The sequence below is a fragment of the Aspergillus novofumigatus genome, assembly GCF_002847465.1.
Source record: "Aspergillus novofumigatus IBT 16806 chromosome Unknown P174scaffold_6, whole genome shotgun sequence".
Taxonomy (NCBI): domain Eukaryota; kingdom Fungi; phylum Ascomycota; class Eurotiomycetes; order Eurotiales; family Aspergillaceae; genus Aspergillus; species Aspergillus novofumigatus.
In genome coordinates this window covers 785,703-802,771 of record NW_020194279.1, presented here as the reverse complement: position 1 = coordinate 802,771, position 17,069 = coordinate 785,703, and the positions used below count along the sequence as shown (strand labels likewise).

The following is a 17,069-nucleotide window of genomic DNA, read 5'->3' as shown; positions in this document are numbered from 1 at the left end:
GTCAAAACACCTCTCCTACAACGGAAGCCGAATCCGACTGGAGAAAGCAACTGCAGAAACAACACAGCTGGAGACTACTTTTCTTTTCTGTCTGTTCTCAGATTGATTGTAAGCACAGTGACGGTCTTTCCGAGTTCTGGAGCTAGGATTTAGTTGACAACCCTTCATGGCTGGATTTTTCTTTCAGATCTTTCAGTGGTTCGCACAGAAGACCGAAGACGAGTCATCGTATAGTGTCGGCAACCGCATCCGGGAGATGAGGGGCTGTCCCCGACGATCTTTCGTGTATCATGGAGGGGGAAGTCTAAGATAATGATCATCTTGGATTTGATCGAGTGACGATGGATTGCAACTTGCTCTTTTATTCCTTGTGAACCGGGTAGGATACTGTCGATGTTGGCTGGATATCGATGGTTCGGAAATGTCCGCATTTTTATATAACGGGCACGAAAAAAATAGACATGGGAGGTGAACTCCATGTATGCTATGAACTCGATATCCCTTACTCGCTTCATATATTTCCTAATGAAATAGTGAAACTGTTTCCGTCTCCTCATCATCGACCATCGTGTAGAACAGATCTACTTACCATCTCCTGTGCTGCGGAACTGTGCATCCGATCCGACTTGGGTTATCTGACTTAGGTTTATATATTACTCCCGATCTAATTGGCACTCATTGACATCTTATCCACAGAGACAGAAGGTTCTGGGTCTGGTATTCAAGGGAGAAAGTTCGATTTCATCATATCTCTATCCTCTAACAGCCTATATTCAAAGGCGTACCTGTCTCTCCGCCCTCTATCTATAGTCAAGTCAATGGAAACCAATGCGGAAAGTCACAACCAGTCGGAGGAAGAGCAAGGCGGAACAAATAATGGAAATGAATCTGGAGAGAAGAAGACGAGGAAAGAAGATGAAGCGGCCTCAAAAGTGCGGAAGATGCAGGCAGATGTCAGGATCCTCCTCCATACACTCCCTCGAACACCTTCTGTTGCATGTTCGGACGGCCGATAACTCCTTGACCCTCGACTTGTTCTACGTTCTCCCCGGAGATCAAGAAGGCGAGATTTATATATCGCTAGTGCAAAGTAATCATATTTCGTTAGAACGTGATTTTTGCAGCCAAACGGCCAAGCATGGCACGACCAGCCCTGCCTCACATCGTCCCTAGTATTCTTGCGCAGAAGAACTATTGTTCAGCATGGAAATCGTTCCAATCACGTCAGCTGGCTCAAGGAGATGCCAGCTGGCTTCCGTCTGCTTCGAACTGGCCCCAACGGTGACCGAGAACACATGCCCAGCGGGGAGGCCGGACTTCTTGAGCGCACGGAACATGTCTACAACAACAGTTAACACAAGCCACGAAGCGAGCACCCGACCGGTATCGATAATAAATACTTACCCTCATCGGTGAAATCGTCTCCCAAGCAGAGGACGAATTCTGGAGCTTGCCCGGGTTCTGTTCCGTATTCCTGGACTAACCGCGCCGCAATGAAGCCCTTGTTGACAAATGTCGGCCGCACCTCTAGATTAGCCTTACCGGCCATCACCTCGACTTCCCACCGCTTGGCTACCGTCTCCTCCAGCATCTTGCGGCACTCCCGAGCCTGGAATGCACCGTACTCGGGATCCGCTCGGCGGTAGTGCCAGGTCAGGGCAACCCGTTTACGCTCGATGAAGGAGCCTTGCGTACGCTCGGTGAAGTGCTGGAACACCTCCATCACTTCTTTCTGCCATCCCATATCACTCGACTCGGCAAGGTTTTCCCAGTCATCCGACCGCGGCTGCCGGATGAAGCAGCCATGTTCGGCGCTCAGGCCCAATTCCGGGATGTGGCCCATCCATTCATCCAGGAACGCCTGGTCCCGACCACTGATGATCCAGACCGCATTGCGAGGGTCCGCGGCCAGAGTCTTCAGAGTCCGCAACACCCGATCGGATGGGATGGCGGCCTGCGGGTCTTTGACAATGGGGGTGAGAGTACCGTCGTAATCGAACATGAACAACCTCTTGCGCGCTTTGCGGTACTGCTTCAACAGCGTCGCCCGGTCCAGCGCCGGCGTTGCCACGGATTGGTCAAAAGAGGAAAGATTGGTCAGCAAGCGGGTGACGAACTGGTTTGACCAGGTCGAAATGGTATTCGTGGTGACGTGCTTGTAGAGTTTGACGTGCTGCGCTTTCTTCTCCTCCGGAGACATAGTCAAGGCTCGGTTGATGGCTTCAGCGACGCCGGTCGTATCCCATGGGTTGATGTGGATGGCGCTGGACAGCGTGCCCGCCGTACCAGAGAACTCGGAGAGAATGAGAGGACCATGAGTGTTGTGCTGGCAGAGGATGTATTCCAGACTCGTCGTGTTCATGCCGTCCCGGACGGTCGTGATCAGACCCACATCGGCGACACGCAGGAGCGCGAAGTACTCGTACTGGGAGAGATACTGGGGGTAGTACTTGACGGGCGAGAAGCTGATCGAGCCGAAGCGGCCGTTGATGGTAGACACCAGGTTTGAGATCTGGCTGGCGATCTTGTTCTCGGGGTCCTCCTTCTCCTCCTCCACGCTGGTTGGGCTGGTCACTTGGATGAGGACGACCTTCTCACGCCACTCCGGATACCTCTCCAGGAACTGTTCAAATGCCTGCAGCTTCTGGGCCACACCGCGAACGCTGTCCAGTCGATCACGGCCGACAATGATCTTCTTGCCGGCGTACAGTTTACGAAGTCCCACCACGGCCTCTTCGATCTCGGGGTAACCATAGGCCGCCTTCTGAATGGTCTTGACATCAATTCCGATTGGGAAGACGTCCACCGCAACATGGGCGCCGTACGCATCAACGCCGGCGTTATTCGAATCGAAGCCCAGGACGCGCGTACAACAGGACGAGAAGTGACGCGAGTAGGAGAATGTCTGGAAGCCGATCATGTTGGCACCCAGGACACCAGTCAGGACTTCTTTGCGCTTGGCAAGGCAACGCATGAACTCGCTGCTGGGAAACGGGGCGTGCAGGAAGAATCCGATGTAGATGTTCGGTATCCGTTGCCGCAGCAGACTAGGCAGTAGGAAGAGATGATAATCGTGGATCCAGACGATGTCGCCTTCCTGATACTCCTGTATGATACGGTCCGCAAAGAGTCTGTTCATGCGGACGTAATCTCCCCACCACTTCCGTTCTGACCGGCCATCCGTGGGGCCGTGTTGCTTGTAATGAAGCAGGGGGTACAGCTCCTTCTCCGCATATCGCCTCCATCTGCCTTGATCTTCCAGGAAGATCGAAGACTCCTCGGGCTCTTCGGACTCGTCCGACAACCATACCGGAGCGATCTTGCCGTAACGGCCCGACCTCAGCTGAGCGTCAAGACGCACTCGGTCGTCTTGACTGACTCTGAAGCCTTCGAGGAGCGGGTGGCTGGGTGGTCGCTGCTTAGAGTCTACGGGCACGGGGGCCGCTGCTTTGTTCAGTGGAACGGCAACGCCATTGAGCGCGGGCGGTAGCCTTGCGCCAGAGTTGACTGGGATGTGTTGGAGAGGAACGGAGACGTCTTGAATTGGTTCCACCTCGCCGGTCCAGCCAACGAGCGTATGGGACCATTTCGTCTCTCCGGAGCCGAGATAAGCAAAGGAATCAAAAAGGGCAGAAGTTCCGGGACGCGGTTTGAGATCCTGTTCAAATGGTTCATCTGAGTGTTAGTCCAATTGCGTCCGAGTTGGGGAAAAGAGGAGTGGAAAGATCATTGGGGGGCACCATACCCAGTCAGAGCCAGGACGGTAGCCGACCTTGTACGGGATGCAGAAAGCGGCGCTGATAATCCGCCCCGTGAGGTTCAAACCGGGATATTGTTCGCGCGGGTCAAAGTCCGGAATCATTGGGGAGCGGCCGAGGCTCAGACGGCGGAGGAGCTCAATAGGCGACTTTGCGTTCTTGGCCGCATCAGCTGGTGAGCCGGGAGAAGCGGTATCGGCGACGGTCGACGACTGTTTGGTGCCAGGAACCTGAGAGAAGTACGATGGGGTGTCATTGACCAGGGGATGGTTCTTGTCGGTCTCCAGACTAGGAGTGGCATTTGAGGCATTGGTATAAGCCTCTTCGCCTAAAGACTTCATGCCGGGACCGACCATGACGGGGTTTGGCTGGCCGTCAGGCACTTTGGCGGGGAGTCCTGGTTGGCGGCCATGACGAAAACGGCCGAAGATGGCGGAAGGGGCAGATTCCAATTGCTCAAGGCTCGCGGGAAATCAATGATTGCAGAACTATTTCCGAGGAGAGTCAGATCGAGTGAATGTGATTATTGGAAAAGCAAGACGACAACTGGAGTACGAACCTCGGAAGGTAGAGAAATGGGGACGTAGAAGGAAGAGGATAATAGATAACGATTCCTCCGTAGTAGTATGGTGGGGGGTGGGCGGAAAGTGAAGCCGGTGAGGAAACGAAGACGGATGACAAGGTAAATATGACTCTGATCGAGACTATGAGCTGAAAAGGAAAGCCATGAGCGATAGGAAGAGTAGGTAAGAGTAGTTGAATTAATGGAAGTGGAAGAATCAATAAGAAGAAATCGAGGGAAAACGAGGAAGAGTGGTGGAGGGGGTGTTTCTGGTAGACTTGACGATGATGAAGATTTGGTTGACAAAACCCGGTTTTGATCAAGTGGAGGAGAAAAGATGAGCAACAGGAGAAACGGATTATGTAGAAAGAATATGTTATTATATTGTTATTTATTATTTAAGCTATGAGTAAATTGGAGGCCATGAACTATCTAGAAGAAGGGTTTGGTTGCTCCATACCAAGTATCTAGACCTCCCGACTAGTTTTATGGCGACAAACTACTACTAAACCACCACGACTACTCCGTGTCTATAGACTAGGTTAACTTTTGGGTATGAACGAGGGGCACCAGGATGGGCGGTGAACTTGTAATATAATCAATCGGTCAAGACTAGTTCGGTCCTGAGGGAATAGGAATAAATATGGATAATCAGCAGGAAGAATCAGGAATAGGATATTATTAGTATCATTGCTCACTATCATCTCCTTAAGAAAGGGGTTATAGATACAAGGACTCGGGAGAAGAAAAGACTCCAAAAGGAGAAAAAGGGAGAAGCAGACAGAAAAGGGGAGAGCAGGAGAGAATCAGTCCATGGATCTAGTCCAGGCCGATCAGAATGAGTGAGACTCATAGTGGTAAGAATAAGAGAGAAGATGATACTGAATAACTACTACTAATAATAACATAAAGTAACATGTTTCTTGACTTCAGTATTTGCAATGCAAGACTGCAACTGTGATGGATATTGAAGATGAATAATAATATGACGATGAGGACCAGAAGAACAGGCACATGGCTGGAATTTCTCCCCGCTATTGTCCCATCCGGTACGTCATGTTCCAGCCATGTCTATCTAGTCTACGGAGTGCGGAATAGTACCTGCCTAGGTACTTGCTGGTAAGTGCTAGGTAAGGTAGGCATGCATTGATTTCATGATGATTCACTGCAGGCCGTTGTATGCAATGATCGTCCCGATCAATTATCTTCCGAACTCTGTACTTGTAGTAAATTTTAAGCTGCCTGTCATGGCGATCATGATCTTCATTCTTCTCTTCGTTCGATTCGATCATTCCACGTGGAGTACTCCAAGGACAAAGTAGATAGACCCTTAAGAGAAATCCTCCCGAGGAGTAGATACCGCTCTAGGCACAGTGAAAGAAGGGCTATGAGGTCCAAGCATGATTGGTCCAGGGGAAATAAGAAAATATTATATCATAGGGACTAGGGGCTGCTCCTCACATGACCCATGTCACATGATCTTATCGGTTCAAGTCAGGTGATCTTATCGTTCCTCCGAGAGACCTGAAAGAAATTATTGCGACCAGGGCACGCAGGAACCATTCCATCCTATCTCGTCGTCTCGAATTACCACAGGGCGTCTACATCTTATACCTTTACCATCCGAAATTACAGACTGCTTCTGGGTACATGCTCAACGTCGTGTTTGCTGCCCCGCGATGTCTTGTATCTCCCACTGATCGCGCAGCAATGCGCTTGGCCTCTGCTCTTCGTCTCTCCTCTCCTCCAAATCTTTTCTCAACAGCACCTTTCCGTCGACAGTTGCATGCTACCGGCGTCAAATCAATTGATCCTGTTATCTTTCGAAATAGCCTTGAAAAGACTCTTGAGGCTCATCGGTCCTCCAATCGAGCCAGTTTGGTCCGCAAGGTGATTAACGACGATTATCCAGCTGAAACACCCCCTCCGATTTTACCACTCGAGAATCATGCTGGTCATGATCAGCCACCTCGAAAGGTTTCCTCCGTGTCAAGTGCAGAGGCACGGTCCCTCCAGTCTCTTGCGCCTGCGAGACGAGCGCAGAGGAAGGCCCGTTCGTCGAGCCAAGTAGCCGCCCCGCAGCCCCAGACAGCAAAATACCCACAACTGCAATGGCATGCAGATGAAACCAAGGGCCGACCGGAACAAAGTCCTTGGCTGAAGTACTTGACTACCGATTGCAAGACACCCGATGCCGTTTCGCGTCTCGACGCGGAGATCCGCGCGCTTGAGCTCTACATGACACCGACCTCGTCGGAGCAGAGTGAGATAGATCGGCTGGTTGCAGATATGGGTAGGTTGCTGGCGGGAATTGTCCCCAGCCCGCCCCAGGTGACCGGTTCATGGCGGACGCGATTCGCTCTGAGCCACTCGGGTCTCGATTTCGTGTTACCCGTCCCGGATTCAGACCGATCCGCCCGTGACGTTCGCAAGCCGAGTGCCACACGGCCCAAGGTGCTCCAGACCTACAAAAAGCTCTTACATGAAGTTGGACATGCGCTTCAGCAGTCCCCCTCGTTTGCGGGCAAGTCCGTGTCATAGGCAACCGTTTCCCGGTCCTCTCAGCCATCCATCGCCCCACGGGCCGTCTGCTGCAGTTCCACTGCGGCGAAGGGCTACCGGCCTCTGTCGAATACATCATGGATTACCAGGCCGAGTATCCCTCGACCCGACCCCTCTACGTGACCGCTCGCCTGATCCTCGAGGCGCGGGGCAGGTATGGCCGCCCCCAGTTGTCCATTGAGTCCGATGCCCTCGTAATGCTTCTCGTGGCCTTCCTCAAAATGAACCACGGGCGTTTCCAGCGGCCCGACTGCCTCGGCGAGCAGCTGATCGCGTTTCTGCGCGCCTACGGCAGCGATGTTGACCTGGCCACCACCGGTGTTTCCGTCGATCCCCCCAGTTGGTTCAATGCCAGTACGGTCAAACGCGCCAGCGCCCTGTACACGCCCGACGATCTACCCGCGCATCTGCGCGGCCAGCGCTCCCTCATCAGTCTGAAGAGAACGGCGGCCGCCAGACGCAATCTGCCTGCCGCCAGCCGGCTGTGCGTGCAGGACCCCACCAATTACATGAACGATCTGGGCCGCAGCTGCGTGCGTACGGCGGAACTCCAGGACGCGTTCTCGCTTGCTCATGACCGTCTCGGCGCAAGTCTCAAGCACTGGGATGATAGTGAACAGGCCGCGAACGTTAGTATCCTGACTCGGGCCCTGCAAGCAAACTTTCATGATTTTGAAAACCTACGCGCCAAATCGCTTAAGCTCAATGCGACCTAGCAATGAATTGTGTAGGCCTTGGGACCTTGGAAATACTCTCGTCTCGTCTCTTACTTCCATATTGATACATTATATAGATGAGATAATACCGAGTCCGGCAACATGTTTGTCACCTGGGCGAATCCCTGGCACTGGCCACTCTGTAGATGCAGTTGACTCAATAGAGGATCGCAATGATCAAATGTCAGAAAATGCACGAGTAAAACAGATGAAATTGCTTGTAGGAGAACGCCCGCTTTCCAGTCAAGCAGCTCTGAAGAGCCATACAATGTATCCAAACCGCTCTATTCGAACGGGAATGCGAAAATAACTATGATAGACAAAGAAGAGGCAAGCCAGGCCAGGGCAAAATTAGTCTATGACATAAATTCAACAATCAAGATCACGCCGGTGTATGAGAACTCCAGGTCAAGCAATGCCAACAAGTCGAACATGTGTGCACTGCAGGGAAAGCACTGCCGAAGCATACGAGGATATACGATGGATCAATTGCTGTACCTCCGTCAGCGGCTATTTCGGTTTCTGACAGGATGCTGATGAGTGACTTACTAAATTTCCAAGGGGGAAATCTGGTCAAGCGTGTATAGCCAGTTTCCGCCCTGCTCTTCTTTCTCAAGCCTATGACAGTCCATTAGTATACGGCTACAAAACGACGAGGATTGGCCAGAATGCCACGAACCAGTCATAAGGCCACATTATGAGATGTCCCTGGACCTTATTCAATAACTCTTCTGCTTGTTGTTTGTCCATAACGTCATCGCTCGCGTGGAATTCACGCCTCGAAAGTGTTGTTGCCCGTCTCCGACGGCGGCGGGTCTGGTTTGTCGCGTTGCGATTCAGAGCCTCAGAATAATCAACAGCTTGCGGCTCCTGCTGCTCGACGGCTTCCTTGCTAGGGCCACTCTCTTGGCTGCGCCCACTCTGTGTAGGTCCCGCCCCTGTAGCTTCGGCTACCTCCAAGACAGTCTTCTCGTCAATTGACGATAACGTTTCTTGCTTCACAAGGTCGGACTGCATTCGATCAGTTGCATCGCGCCCACCTTCGCGAGCCTCTCTCTTCTCATCCGACCTCTGTTGACCCTTGTGTTCTGTCGCGTGGCCGTCGCCGCTCGATCCCGAGTGAGCAACAAGTGACCGTATACCTGCGCCAGCCGCGCTTGTATTTGTCCCGGGAGGTCCCGTTGGCTTTTGGTGGCTTGGCTGCGAAATCTTGACACTGTGCTGACTCTGCATTTCTGAAAAGCGCTCTCCGTATGTGGCGTACTCCTTGTATTCTTTCCATGACTTGACCTCGCTGTCAGGCATACAACGAAAGACTGCCCGATAGATTTTTGTGTTTTTCTCCGCCACGGCTTGCCAAGTGTCCAGGTAGAAGATGTCGATCACAGGGTCTCTCATGCAGTCCTTGTCAATGAAGATGTGCTTGAGATCTGGGATCAGTGGGTGTGGATACTTCGCCGCATCGGTTATATCTGATGACGGCGACAGGACGCCATTGGCGTTCTCAGTATTGGTCCCTGGCAGAGCCGGATTACGGGCAGCTGCTAATCCATCAATCACTGGAACTGGATCGGCATCATGACCCGTAGTCGAGGGTGATTCGCGGCTTGTTTCTCTAGCAATGGGGCTGCCTGGTTGAGTCTTCCGCTGCGACGCCGGCTTGGGTTGTCGGATGGTGCCTTTGCCCTCGCTAGCGATAGGCGAGACCAAAACCTCTGCGGTGTCTTCGAGAATTTGCGAATCTCGACCGTCGGCCAGCCCGGCTTCTAGAGCGATATCTAGATGATCTACCCCATGCCCATCAACGTCCTTCTTATGTTCCGCGTTGGAGGTCACCCTCGGATCCGCAGTGAGCTTTCTGTTCGACTTGAGGTTGGGATTGTTCTCTTGCTCCCAGTCTACATCGTGGTTGAAACTGTGCAAGTCTTCTGATCTGGAGAGGAACTCGTCTTGTATCCGATGCCGACGCTCGATCATATCCCTCTCATCCTGTCTCTCCATCATCAGGGATTCGGAGTCGGTCTTGTCAACGTTGTCCGGTGATCTGGTGCCTTCTTCCGCGATCTGGATCTTTCGCAGTTCTTCTTCCGTTGCTATCGAGTGCTCCATTAGCTCGTCAACGTCGATGCCAAGATGCTCTCTCATCAACCGCATGCGCAGGGTATGCGGGAACCGTCCGACAAGATACGGGCGGCCATTCATGGAGGACCATATCATATCCGTATCACGCACAACAGCTGCTACCTCGGAGTCTCGCGAGCCCAACATCGATCGCTCATTGATATTGGCAGATCCAATGATGGCGGCCCGATCATCGACAACCATGCACTTGGCATGGATGTAGAGCTGCTCCGTGACGAGTTGCTTTTGCGGTCCAATCTTGCCCCAGGCCCGAAGACTGAAGAATTGAATGTAATCTTCCGGATCGATGCCCAGCGCACGCAGTCTGCCAAAAATTGAAGTCTCCCCGCGGCAAATGCTGCGATACTGACACTGCATGATGAGACGAACGCTGGTTCCTCCCTCACTGTCCACAGTATTCTGAAAACCTGGCATCAGTGGGATAACTATAACGGCACGCCACGCCTCCTGATTCTTGTGGGCTCGAATGATGCGCTCCACCAACGCATCTCCGATCAAATTCTCAATCTTTCTGCCCTCTATCTCGCAGGTGCTGATGAAGAATTGATTCTCGATGTAGACAAAATGGTCCGATTCCTCTATCAGTTTGACGTACGCATTCATGATGCTGTGCTCGGTAACGTCCGGCGTACCCGTCGACCACATACTGCTTGAGCGCAAGATTTGCACCTCGCAAGTGCCATCAAGACCGAGAGCTTCCAAGTCGGCAGGGTCAAAGTCAGGCGGAGGCAGAAGAAAAGGTGTAGGTCTGGTAGGTTTCCGCTGCCGCAAGATGTAGTTCCAGCGCTGCACAAAATGCCGTGTGAGATCCCGGGCGGGCTGACCGACGACGTGCATCGAAATGTCATGCCACGGCATCCTGGGTATGACATTACGGTCATACATCTCCTCGTACGGCTTGTCCAGATCGTAAAAGTCCTGAATCCGCGGGTTCGAGTAATCCTTACCGGGCCAGAGTTGGCAGTGGTCTGCGTCCTTGGGTCCATCGGGCGTCTCAAAGCCAGTAGGCTTGTCATCAGTGAGGAGATGTTGTGGAGTGTCCCATCTTCCGAAACAAAGGTCAATTCCGCCAACGAAAGCCACGGTGTGGTCGATCAGGCATAATTTCTCATGGTGCGCCCAGAAAAATGTGTTCTGTCTAAACTGATTCGGAGAGCGCTGTACGAAGATGTTGGGATGAAGGTCGAGAAGTGAGAATTTGGAGTATTCCGAGTCAATAGGGATAGCGGAGTTGATATTCCGATACATGATCACAAATATCTTGACACCTTCACGGGCCTTGCGTTGAAGAAGTCGATCCAGCCGCCATTTCTGACTGATGGCTGCTGGCCGTCGCAGGTAGAGTTCAGGACTGAGCCACCAGTCATGGATATAGATGACGTCTTTGGCCTGATTGATCGCTCGCGACACCATCCACATGTGGTCGCGCGCATCAACTAGCCACTGTGCAAAACAGTTCTGGCGCACCGGGGCAAAGCTGTGAAACCTGTTCGGCTTCGCCCACGGGGTACTATTGACCATGAACCTTATAGAGTCCTCGAATTGATGGAGCTGACGCTCATTCCTGGCCAGCAGTCTGAGCTTCCGCTCCGAGTTTTCCAGCCTCAGCGTGTGATGTTGCGGGTGTCTGGCTGACTCTTTAGCGGACTTGGCAAGCTCCTTCGCTTTCTGATTCCGTAAACTGATCTTTTGAGTTTGTAATTTGAAAAACGGATCGACCAAGAACACATCGTAGATATTCATCTCCTCGGGCGAGTCAACGCAAACAAGGTAGCTGTGTCGGACAAGAAACCATTTTGGTGAATGCCGGTTCTTCACCATGGCTGGAGTCAGCGCCCTTCGAAAATCGAGGCCTTTGGAAGACTGAATAATCAGGTATCCCTCTTTACCATGATAGCTGCCTTCGGATGCAAGGCGGACACCCAAGGCGGACAGTTCCAGGAATTTACACAAACGGTTGCTATCGGCCTTGAAAATCAAGAACCGAATCATTTTCTGTAGGTATGCTTCAAGTTTCTTCCGCTGTCTCTCGGGATATGGTTCCCTCTTCGTCGACTGGCCAGGTTCCGCTGTACCTGAAGGCCCAGCAGCCTCGCCCTCGGTATTGGTAATGCTTGACTGTCTCCGGGATATACCTCCTGACAGTCGGCGTTGCCCTTGTTGCTGCTTTCTCCTACCAGACCTCTCATTGCCGCTGGTCGCTTCGGCGGCAGTCTCATAGCCGCCTTCGTCTTCTTCATCTTCTATCTCACTTTCGAGACCCCGGACTCCTCGAAGATATGGAAAGGCGCTTCGAGGGAAACGGGGAAGGTTCTGGCCGCCCTCGGTATTTCGCAGCTGAATGTACTTTTGCGTTCCGAAGTGAAGCTTATATTTCAGATGCAGATTCGCAAAATCTCGGAGGGTACGGTTGATGATCCATTTCATCCGCGTCATCCCGCTGCCGTATTCCAGCTCGATCCTGAATACAAGGTGACGGTCACCGGAATGAGGCTCGAACTTGCTATCAGTGACCCGAACTTTCAACTGCTCTAGAAGGATTGGGATCCGTTTGCTGCCGTGTTCATCCCGTTGAAACATGCTAGCCAGAATCAAGGCGGCTGGCACCCCTGAAGTCAACTCGGCTAGTAGCTCGGCGGACTTTGCATGGTCTACTGTGCTCTCAGGCTTGCGACGCATAAATTTGAACCCAGCTTTTATCTGCCGCCACTTCTGAGCGCTCAGACTCGAGCCGCGTTCAGCTCTATGGCGCCTCCAATGAGGGGCGTTTCCTTCTGTGTGCTCAGATGGTCCAACCAGCCCAGTAAAACGCTTGAAATTGCTCGGTCGTCTCTCCTCCTGATTACCGTGGGTATCCGCTTGTCGACTGCCATACGTAAGCGCACGAGCATTGGCTATTCTCCGTCTCCAAGCATCTCTATTCAGGCGATCTCGCCCCTCGTCCTCCGATACACCCTCCCGCTGCTGGGCGAAGTCCCCGGTGCTCACTCTGCGCGCAAAGAGGTTGGCGCGGTAGTTCTCAAATGGACCAAACGAAGCTGGGAGGTGGAATGACGGTCTCCTGGCCGTTTTCGGTGTGTTTGGTTCAGTCTGAGGTGCTGACTGAGGCTCTTGCTGCCGTCGTGAAATCTTCTTCTTCTTTCTGCGCTGACGGACCTCTTGCTCCCCGGCGCTTTCCTCGGCATCAGCATCGATATCACTCCCTTCCTCTGCCAATGTATCGGGGAAACGAAATGCCCCTCGCTCAGAACCCGGTGTTGCCAGATCGGCGTTGGTCTGTCTCATATCACCAATGGTTGCCCCACTAGCCGAACGAGAATGAGAGGTAAATGAGGGCGAAGCGAAAGACTTGAGCTTGGTAAAGATCGATTGTTTCCCCTTCAGTCCGGAGTCTGGCTCATCATCCAGGACAGACGGGGGCCTTGACCCAGATACTTCCGGGGCGGGATCGATGTCAGAGGTCTCGTGGGTGAACTGGACGCTGGGACGACGCGGCGAAACCGCCGCCCCGGGAGTTGTGGACTGATGCTCTTTATGGCCCGGCGACTGTCGAGGACTGTCAAGCGATTCCTTTGGCCGCCGAAGACTTGGCAAAAAAGGTTGCTCCCCCTGGCCATTATTCCACACCTCCTCCAACCCACCGGCCTTGTCTGATCGAGGTTTTCCACCTCCTTCGTTGGCCTTATTAACATTCTCCTTTATCGATTGCGTATCATCTGCAACATCTCGCTCATCCGTAGAATCAGCTTTGCCGTCCCTAAATTCAGAGGCCGAGTGCCTGTTTTCCGCCTGGGAGAGAAAGGGTGAACCGAGCTTGACACCGCTTGCCACTGTGAGAGGATCTGGTCCTTTGGGATCGGGACGATTCGAAATGTTTTCCGAGTCCCTCAACGCTGAGGTAGCAATCGCCGAGTCGGTCATTATACCTACAAGGAACGACTAGTATCAGCGTGGACACAAATTCACTTGTAAACACAAGATCGAACTTACGTGCGGATCAATAGATCCTAGCAAAACCGACCAAAATAGTTCACCATACAGTCATTCTGTTAAGTTTTGGAAAGTGTTTGGGGCTAGAAGAACGAGGGAATGAGTTTATTTCAGCAAATTCAAACCTGAAACTGTTAACGTACTTAAAGGGGAGTGTTGCAACTTGCATTAGCGTTTCGAGTAGCTATTCCAACAACCGCTGGTGGAGCCCCCCCCATAGAACATCGGCGGAAGGCCCGCTTTGGCGTGATTGTTCAATGAGGACTCGGGATTTAGCGTAGATAGGGGGAAGGCAGCAGCTCGAAGTTTGGGTGCAAGGGGGCAGTCGATCCTTGGATAAGATAATGTAAGGTATGGCGTCTGGAAAAGGAAATACTTCTGATTCTGAAAATACTCGCAGATTTAGCAGTTAACTTCTTGAATAGCGCCTTGATGATCACCTATTAATACTACTCCGTACGGCACGGAGGAAGGCAATATGGTACCTGAGGCCCATGTTTCGTTCCAAGCCTGAGGCATCGATCGACTGAGATTTGTGGCTGTGCACTTCGTCTTATTTTTATGTACCTTATGGTAAAGTTACGCTTGTCTTGTAAACAAGATACAGTACCTAGGTACCTTAGTGTTCTATGGGCACGATTACCTAAGGTAGGCGCTCTGTATATCCTCGGCTTTGAATGCGGAGTCAAAGGTGGGATGTATAAGTGTCTCTGATCCGATGTAGATTTGACAGCACGCAGATAATTGTCTTTTTGTACATATTCCCAATTTTCGTCAGTGCGTTTACCAACAGATATTTCGCATACATAGCAAGCAAAATGACGGATCCCTTGAAGACCTTCGATACCGCATCTCCCTCGAAATCGTCCAATTCACCTTCCGTTTCTCAGAAGAAATACCCAATTGCTGGAATTCTCACCACGGTCTTCGGCCTCGATGAAATCCCGTCTCACGCTTCCGAGATTGCTTGTCTCTGGCTCCTGCACCCAAGGTTGGCGACCCAGGAGCGAATGACGGGTTTCGCAACGGCCGTTATTGCGGATTGGAATCACAGGATTAAAGATGGTCGTGCCGGTCCGATTAAGGGTCTGATTGCTGTCTCATTCGATCAAAGAAACCATGGCACAAGATTGGTCGATCCCCTCGCCAATGAGGCGTGGAGAGAAGGAAACCCTCGACATGCGCAGGATATGTTTTCCATTTTCCGTGAGTCCCCGATCAGCAAATTCTAGAAGTTCCTACCACCGGGACTATTTGCAGTACTAGCGATTTATGTCCTGGGAACTAATGCGTCTCGTACAATAGAGGGAACCGCGCGCGACGTGTCATTACTGATGGACTATCTCCCGGCCTACGTGTTTCCCCAAGGCGAACGCACGATCTCCAAACATATGGTGCTGGGAGTATCCCTAGGGGGCCATGCAGCGTGGAGCTGTCTCCTTCATGAACCCCGTGTGAGCGCCGGCGTGGTCATCATCGGCTGTCCCGACTATGTAAATCTTATGGTAGATCGTGCGCGATTGTCGAAGCTGCCATCCTGGACAAACAGCGACCCCCGGGGTCTCGGATTCTAGGCTCTGAAGCATTTCCCTCCTCTCTCCTGGAGACTATCTCTAAACTTGACCCAGCGAGCATTTTTCTGAGATATGTCAATCCTAATTCGGACGCTGGGCCCCTTCGAAACCATCCTCTGCCTGAGCCGACTGAAAATGAAAAACAAGCTCTGCTGCCGGTGCTTAGGCGCTGTCTGGCTGGCAAGAAGATTCTCAACCTATCCGGGGGCGCGGATAAACTGGTTCCCTACCACCGTGGGGAAGTTTTCCTGACTTGGTTGAAGAAGGCTATTGCTCCAGATGGTTGGTTTGCAGATGGTGCTGTTACATTCGAAGACATCATTGATGAGAAAGCTGGCCACGAGGTCACCCCGAAAATGGTGGACGAAGCTGTCCGGTTCATAAGTGAGACGCTTGCCTCCAGTGATGAGGCCCAAAAGAGTTCGTACGTCCGCGAATCCAAAATATAAACCATTAGAGCAATCAAATATGATTATTCCTACATTCCCCAAATCGACTCAAAATTATACTGTAAGGGAAAGACAAGCGAACAAGATGGTAGACTACGAGGTGCGCTACGCAGTCCTGCTTTCGAGGCAAACCTTGTCGAGGAGCTGATTGATTGAGGAAAGATATAAATCCGACATTGTCTTGTCAGAACGTTGACCATAGTGCTTTTGACAGAGCACGCACCAGACGGAGTGGCGCAAGTAAAAGGTTGAACAGCGTGAAATCCTTCCAGATGGTATTTTGTTTGATAGGGTGAGATCGTAAGGGCATCTTAAGGCCAGGCTATGCTGCTCATCGCAAACAAAAACCCATTATTTTGTAAATACACGAATCAAATGTGCCCGATTCGTGGCTCCCATTTTTCGAGTTCTTATTCTCTGTTACCTCAGAGAACAGAATTTGAACCCTCTATCACAAGCCCGACCGCAGTACGGCACCTAACCCAGTTTCTGCACCCTGCTCGTTTCGCAATCATGACTCCGCATTTAAGCAACCAACTCAACAACACCACCGGCCTCCTTGATCTTCTGCTCAGCGTCCCGGCTGAAGTATCTGGCGCGGACAACGATGGGGATCTCGGGGATACGGCCCTTGCCCAGAACCTTGGAGTAGCCCAGGGAGAGGAGGTCGATGACGGGGGCGGTGTCGGTCTTCTGGCCGCTCAGGTAGGCATCACGAGTCTCGGTAGGGACGAGGGACCACAGCTGTAAAAAAGAAAACGTCCCAATCAGTCACTTTGTCCACAACATATCTCTTCTCCAACCCTATCATATCTCCGCTACTCCTCCACCTTCCCCAATGCAACTTCCTTCAGCTCGCGGCGCGTCCCGTCGGGTCGGACCAGGTGTGACTCTAAACGCATTCATTCAACGTACCTTGTCGAGGTTGATGGTGGGCTTCCAGAACTGCTGGTTGGTCTTGTGGAAGTATCTCATACCAACCTTACCGAAGTAACCAGGGTGGAACTTGTCAAGGTTGGTACGGTGGTGGTGCTGACCACCGGCCATACCACGACCACCTGGGTGCTTACGGTGCTTGCCAACGCGACCGTAACCGGCCGACACATGACCGCGACTGGAGTAGAAGAAGAATCCAAGTTAGTCTCTCGATATACATAATATTCCGAATGATTGTTCCACGATCGTGAATGGATGCATCGACTCGTCGCAAATACAACGACAGCAAAGGGACGTTCGACAATTCGAGGTGTATAACGGGGTGAAATTCTCGACTCACGCTTTTCTTGTCTTCGAAAAACGGGTAGGCATCTTGTCGA

The 17,069-nt window shown here is 52.0% G+C and overlaps 5 protein-coding genes across 5 annotated transcripts; 2 read left to right on the top strand and 3 right to left on the bottom strand.

Annotated features, from left to right (window-relative positions):
• Positions 1 to 1,169: 1,169 nt before the first annotated feature.
• orlA (putative alpha,alpha-trehalose-phosphate synthase subunit Tps2) lies at positions 1,170 to 5,663 on the bottom strand (the record flags this gene model as incomplete). Its single annotated transcript, XM_024832048.1, has 4 exons — positions 5,542 to 5,663; positions 3,746 to 4,155; positions 1,405 to 3,658; positions 1,170 to 1,339 (listed from the first exon to the last, which is right to left on the bottom strand). The coding sequence occupies exons 1-4, from the start codon at positions 5,585 to 5,587 to the stop codon at positions 1,170 to 1,172; spliced, it is 2,880 nt and encodes a 959-aa protein (XP_024680183.1). The 5' UTR covers positions 5,588 to 5,663.
• A 367-nt stretch (positions 5,664 to 6,030) lies between these two features.
• Positions 6,031 to 7,796, top strand: P174DRAFT_514039 (uncharacterized protein; the record flags this gene model as incomplete). Its single annotated transcript, XM_024832047.1, has 2 exons — positions 6,031 to 6,852; positions 6,918 to 7,796. 2 exons carry the CDS (start codon positions 6,031 to 6,033, stop codon positions 7,596 to 7,598), a joined length of 1,503 nt encoding a protein of 500 aa, XP_024680182.1. The 3' UTR covers positions 7,599 to 7,796.
• A 199-nt stretch (positions 7,797 to 7,995) lies between these two features.
• On the bottom strand, positions 7,996 to 13,863 carry pld3 (phospholipase D). The gene is made up of 4 exons (XM_024821437.1): positions 13,731 to 13,863; positions 8,278 to 13,666; positions 8,148 to 8,216; positions 7,996 to 8,090 (listed from the first exon to the last, which is right to left on the bottom strand). The coding sequence occupies exons 2-4, from the start codon at positions 13,659 to 13,661 to the stop codon at positions 8,084 to 8,086; spliced, it is 5,460 nt and encodes a 1,819-aa protein (XP_024680181.1). The 5' UTR covers positions 13,662 to 13,666; positions 13,731 to 13,863; the 3' UTR covers positions 7,996 to 8,083.
• A 685-nt stretch (positions 13,864 to 14,548) lies between these two features.
• P174DRAFT_491878 (uncharacterized protein) lies at positions 14,549 to 15,825 on the top strand (the record flags this gene model as incomplete). The annotated part of the gene is made up of 3 exons (XM_024830830.1): positions 14,549 to 14,936; positions 15,036 to 15,235; positions 15,280 to 15,825. 3 exons carry the CDS (start codon positions 14,549 to 14,551, stop codon positions 15,751 to 15,753), a joined length of 1,062 nt encoding a protein of 353 aa, XP_024680180.1. The 3' UTR covers positions 15,754 to 15,825.
• A 453-nt stretch (positions 15,826 to 16,278) lies between these two features.
• On the bottom strand, positions 16,279 to 17,061 carry P174DRAFT_373746 (60S ribosomal protein uL15; the record flags this gene model as incomplete). Its single annotated transcript, XM_024822526.1, has 3 exons — positions 16,279 to 16,497; positions 16,669 to 16,867; positions 17,030 to 17,061. 3 exons carry the CDS (start codon positions 17,059 to 17,061, stop codon positions 16,279 to 16,281), a joined length of 450 nt encoding a protein of 149 aa, XP_024680179.1.
• Between the last annotated feature and the right edge of the window lie 8 nt (positions 17,062 to 17,069).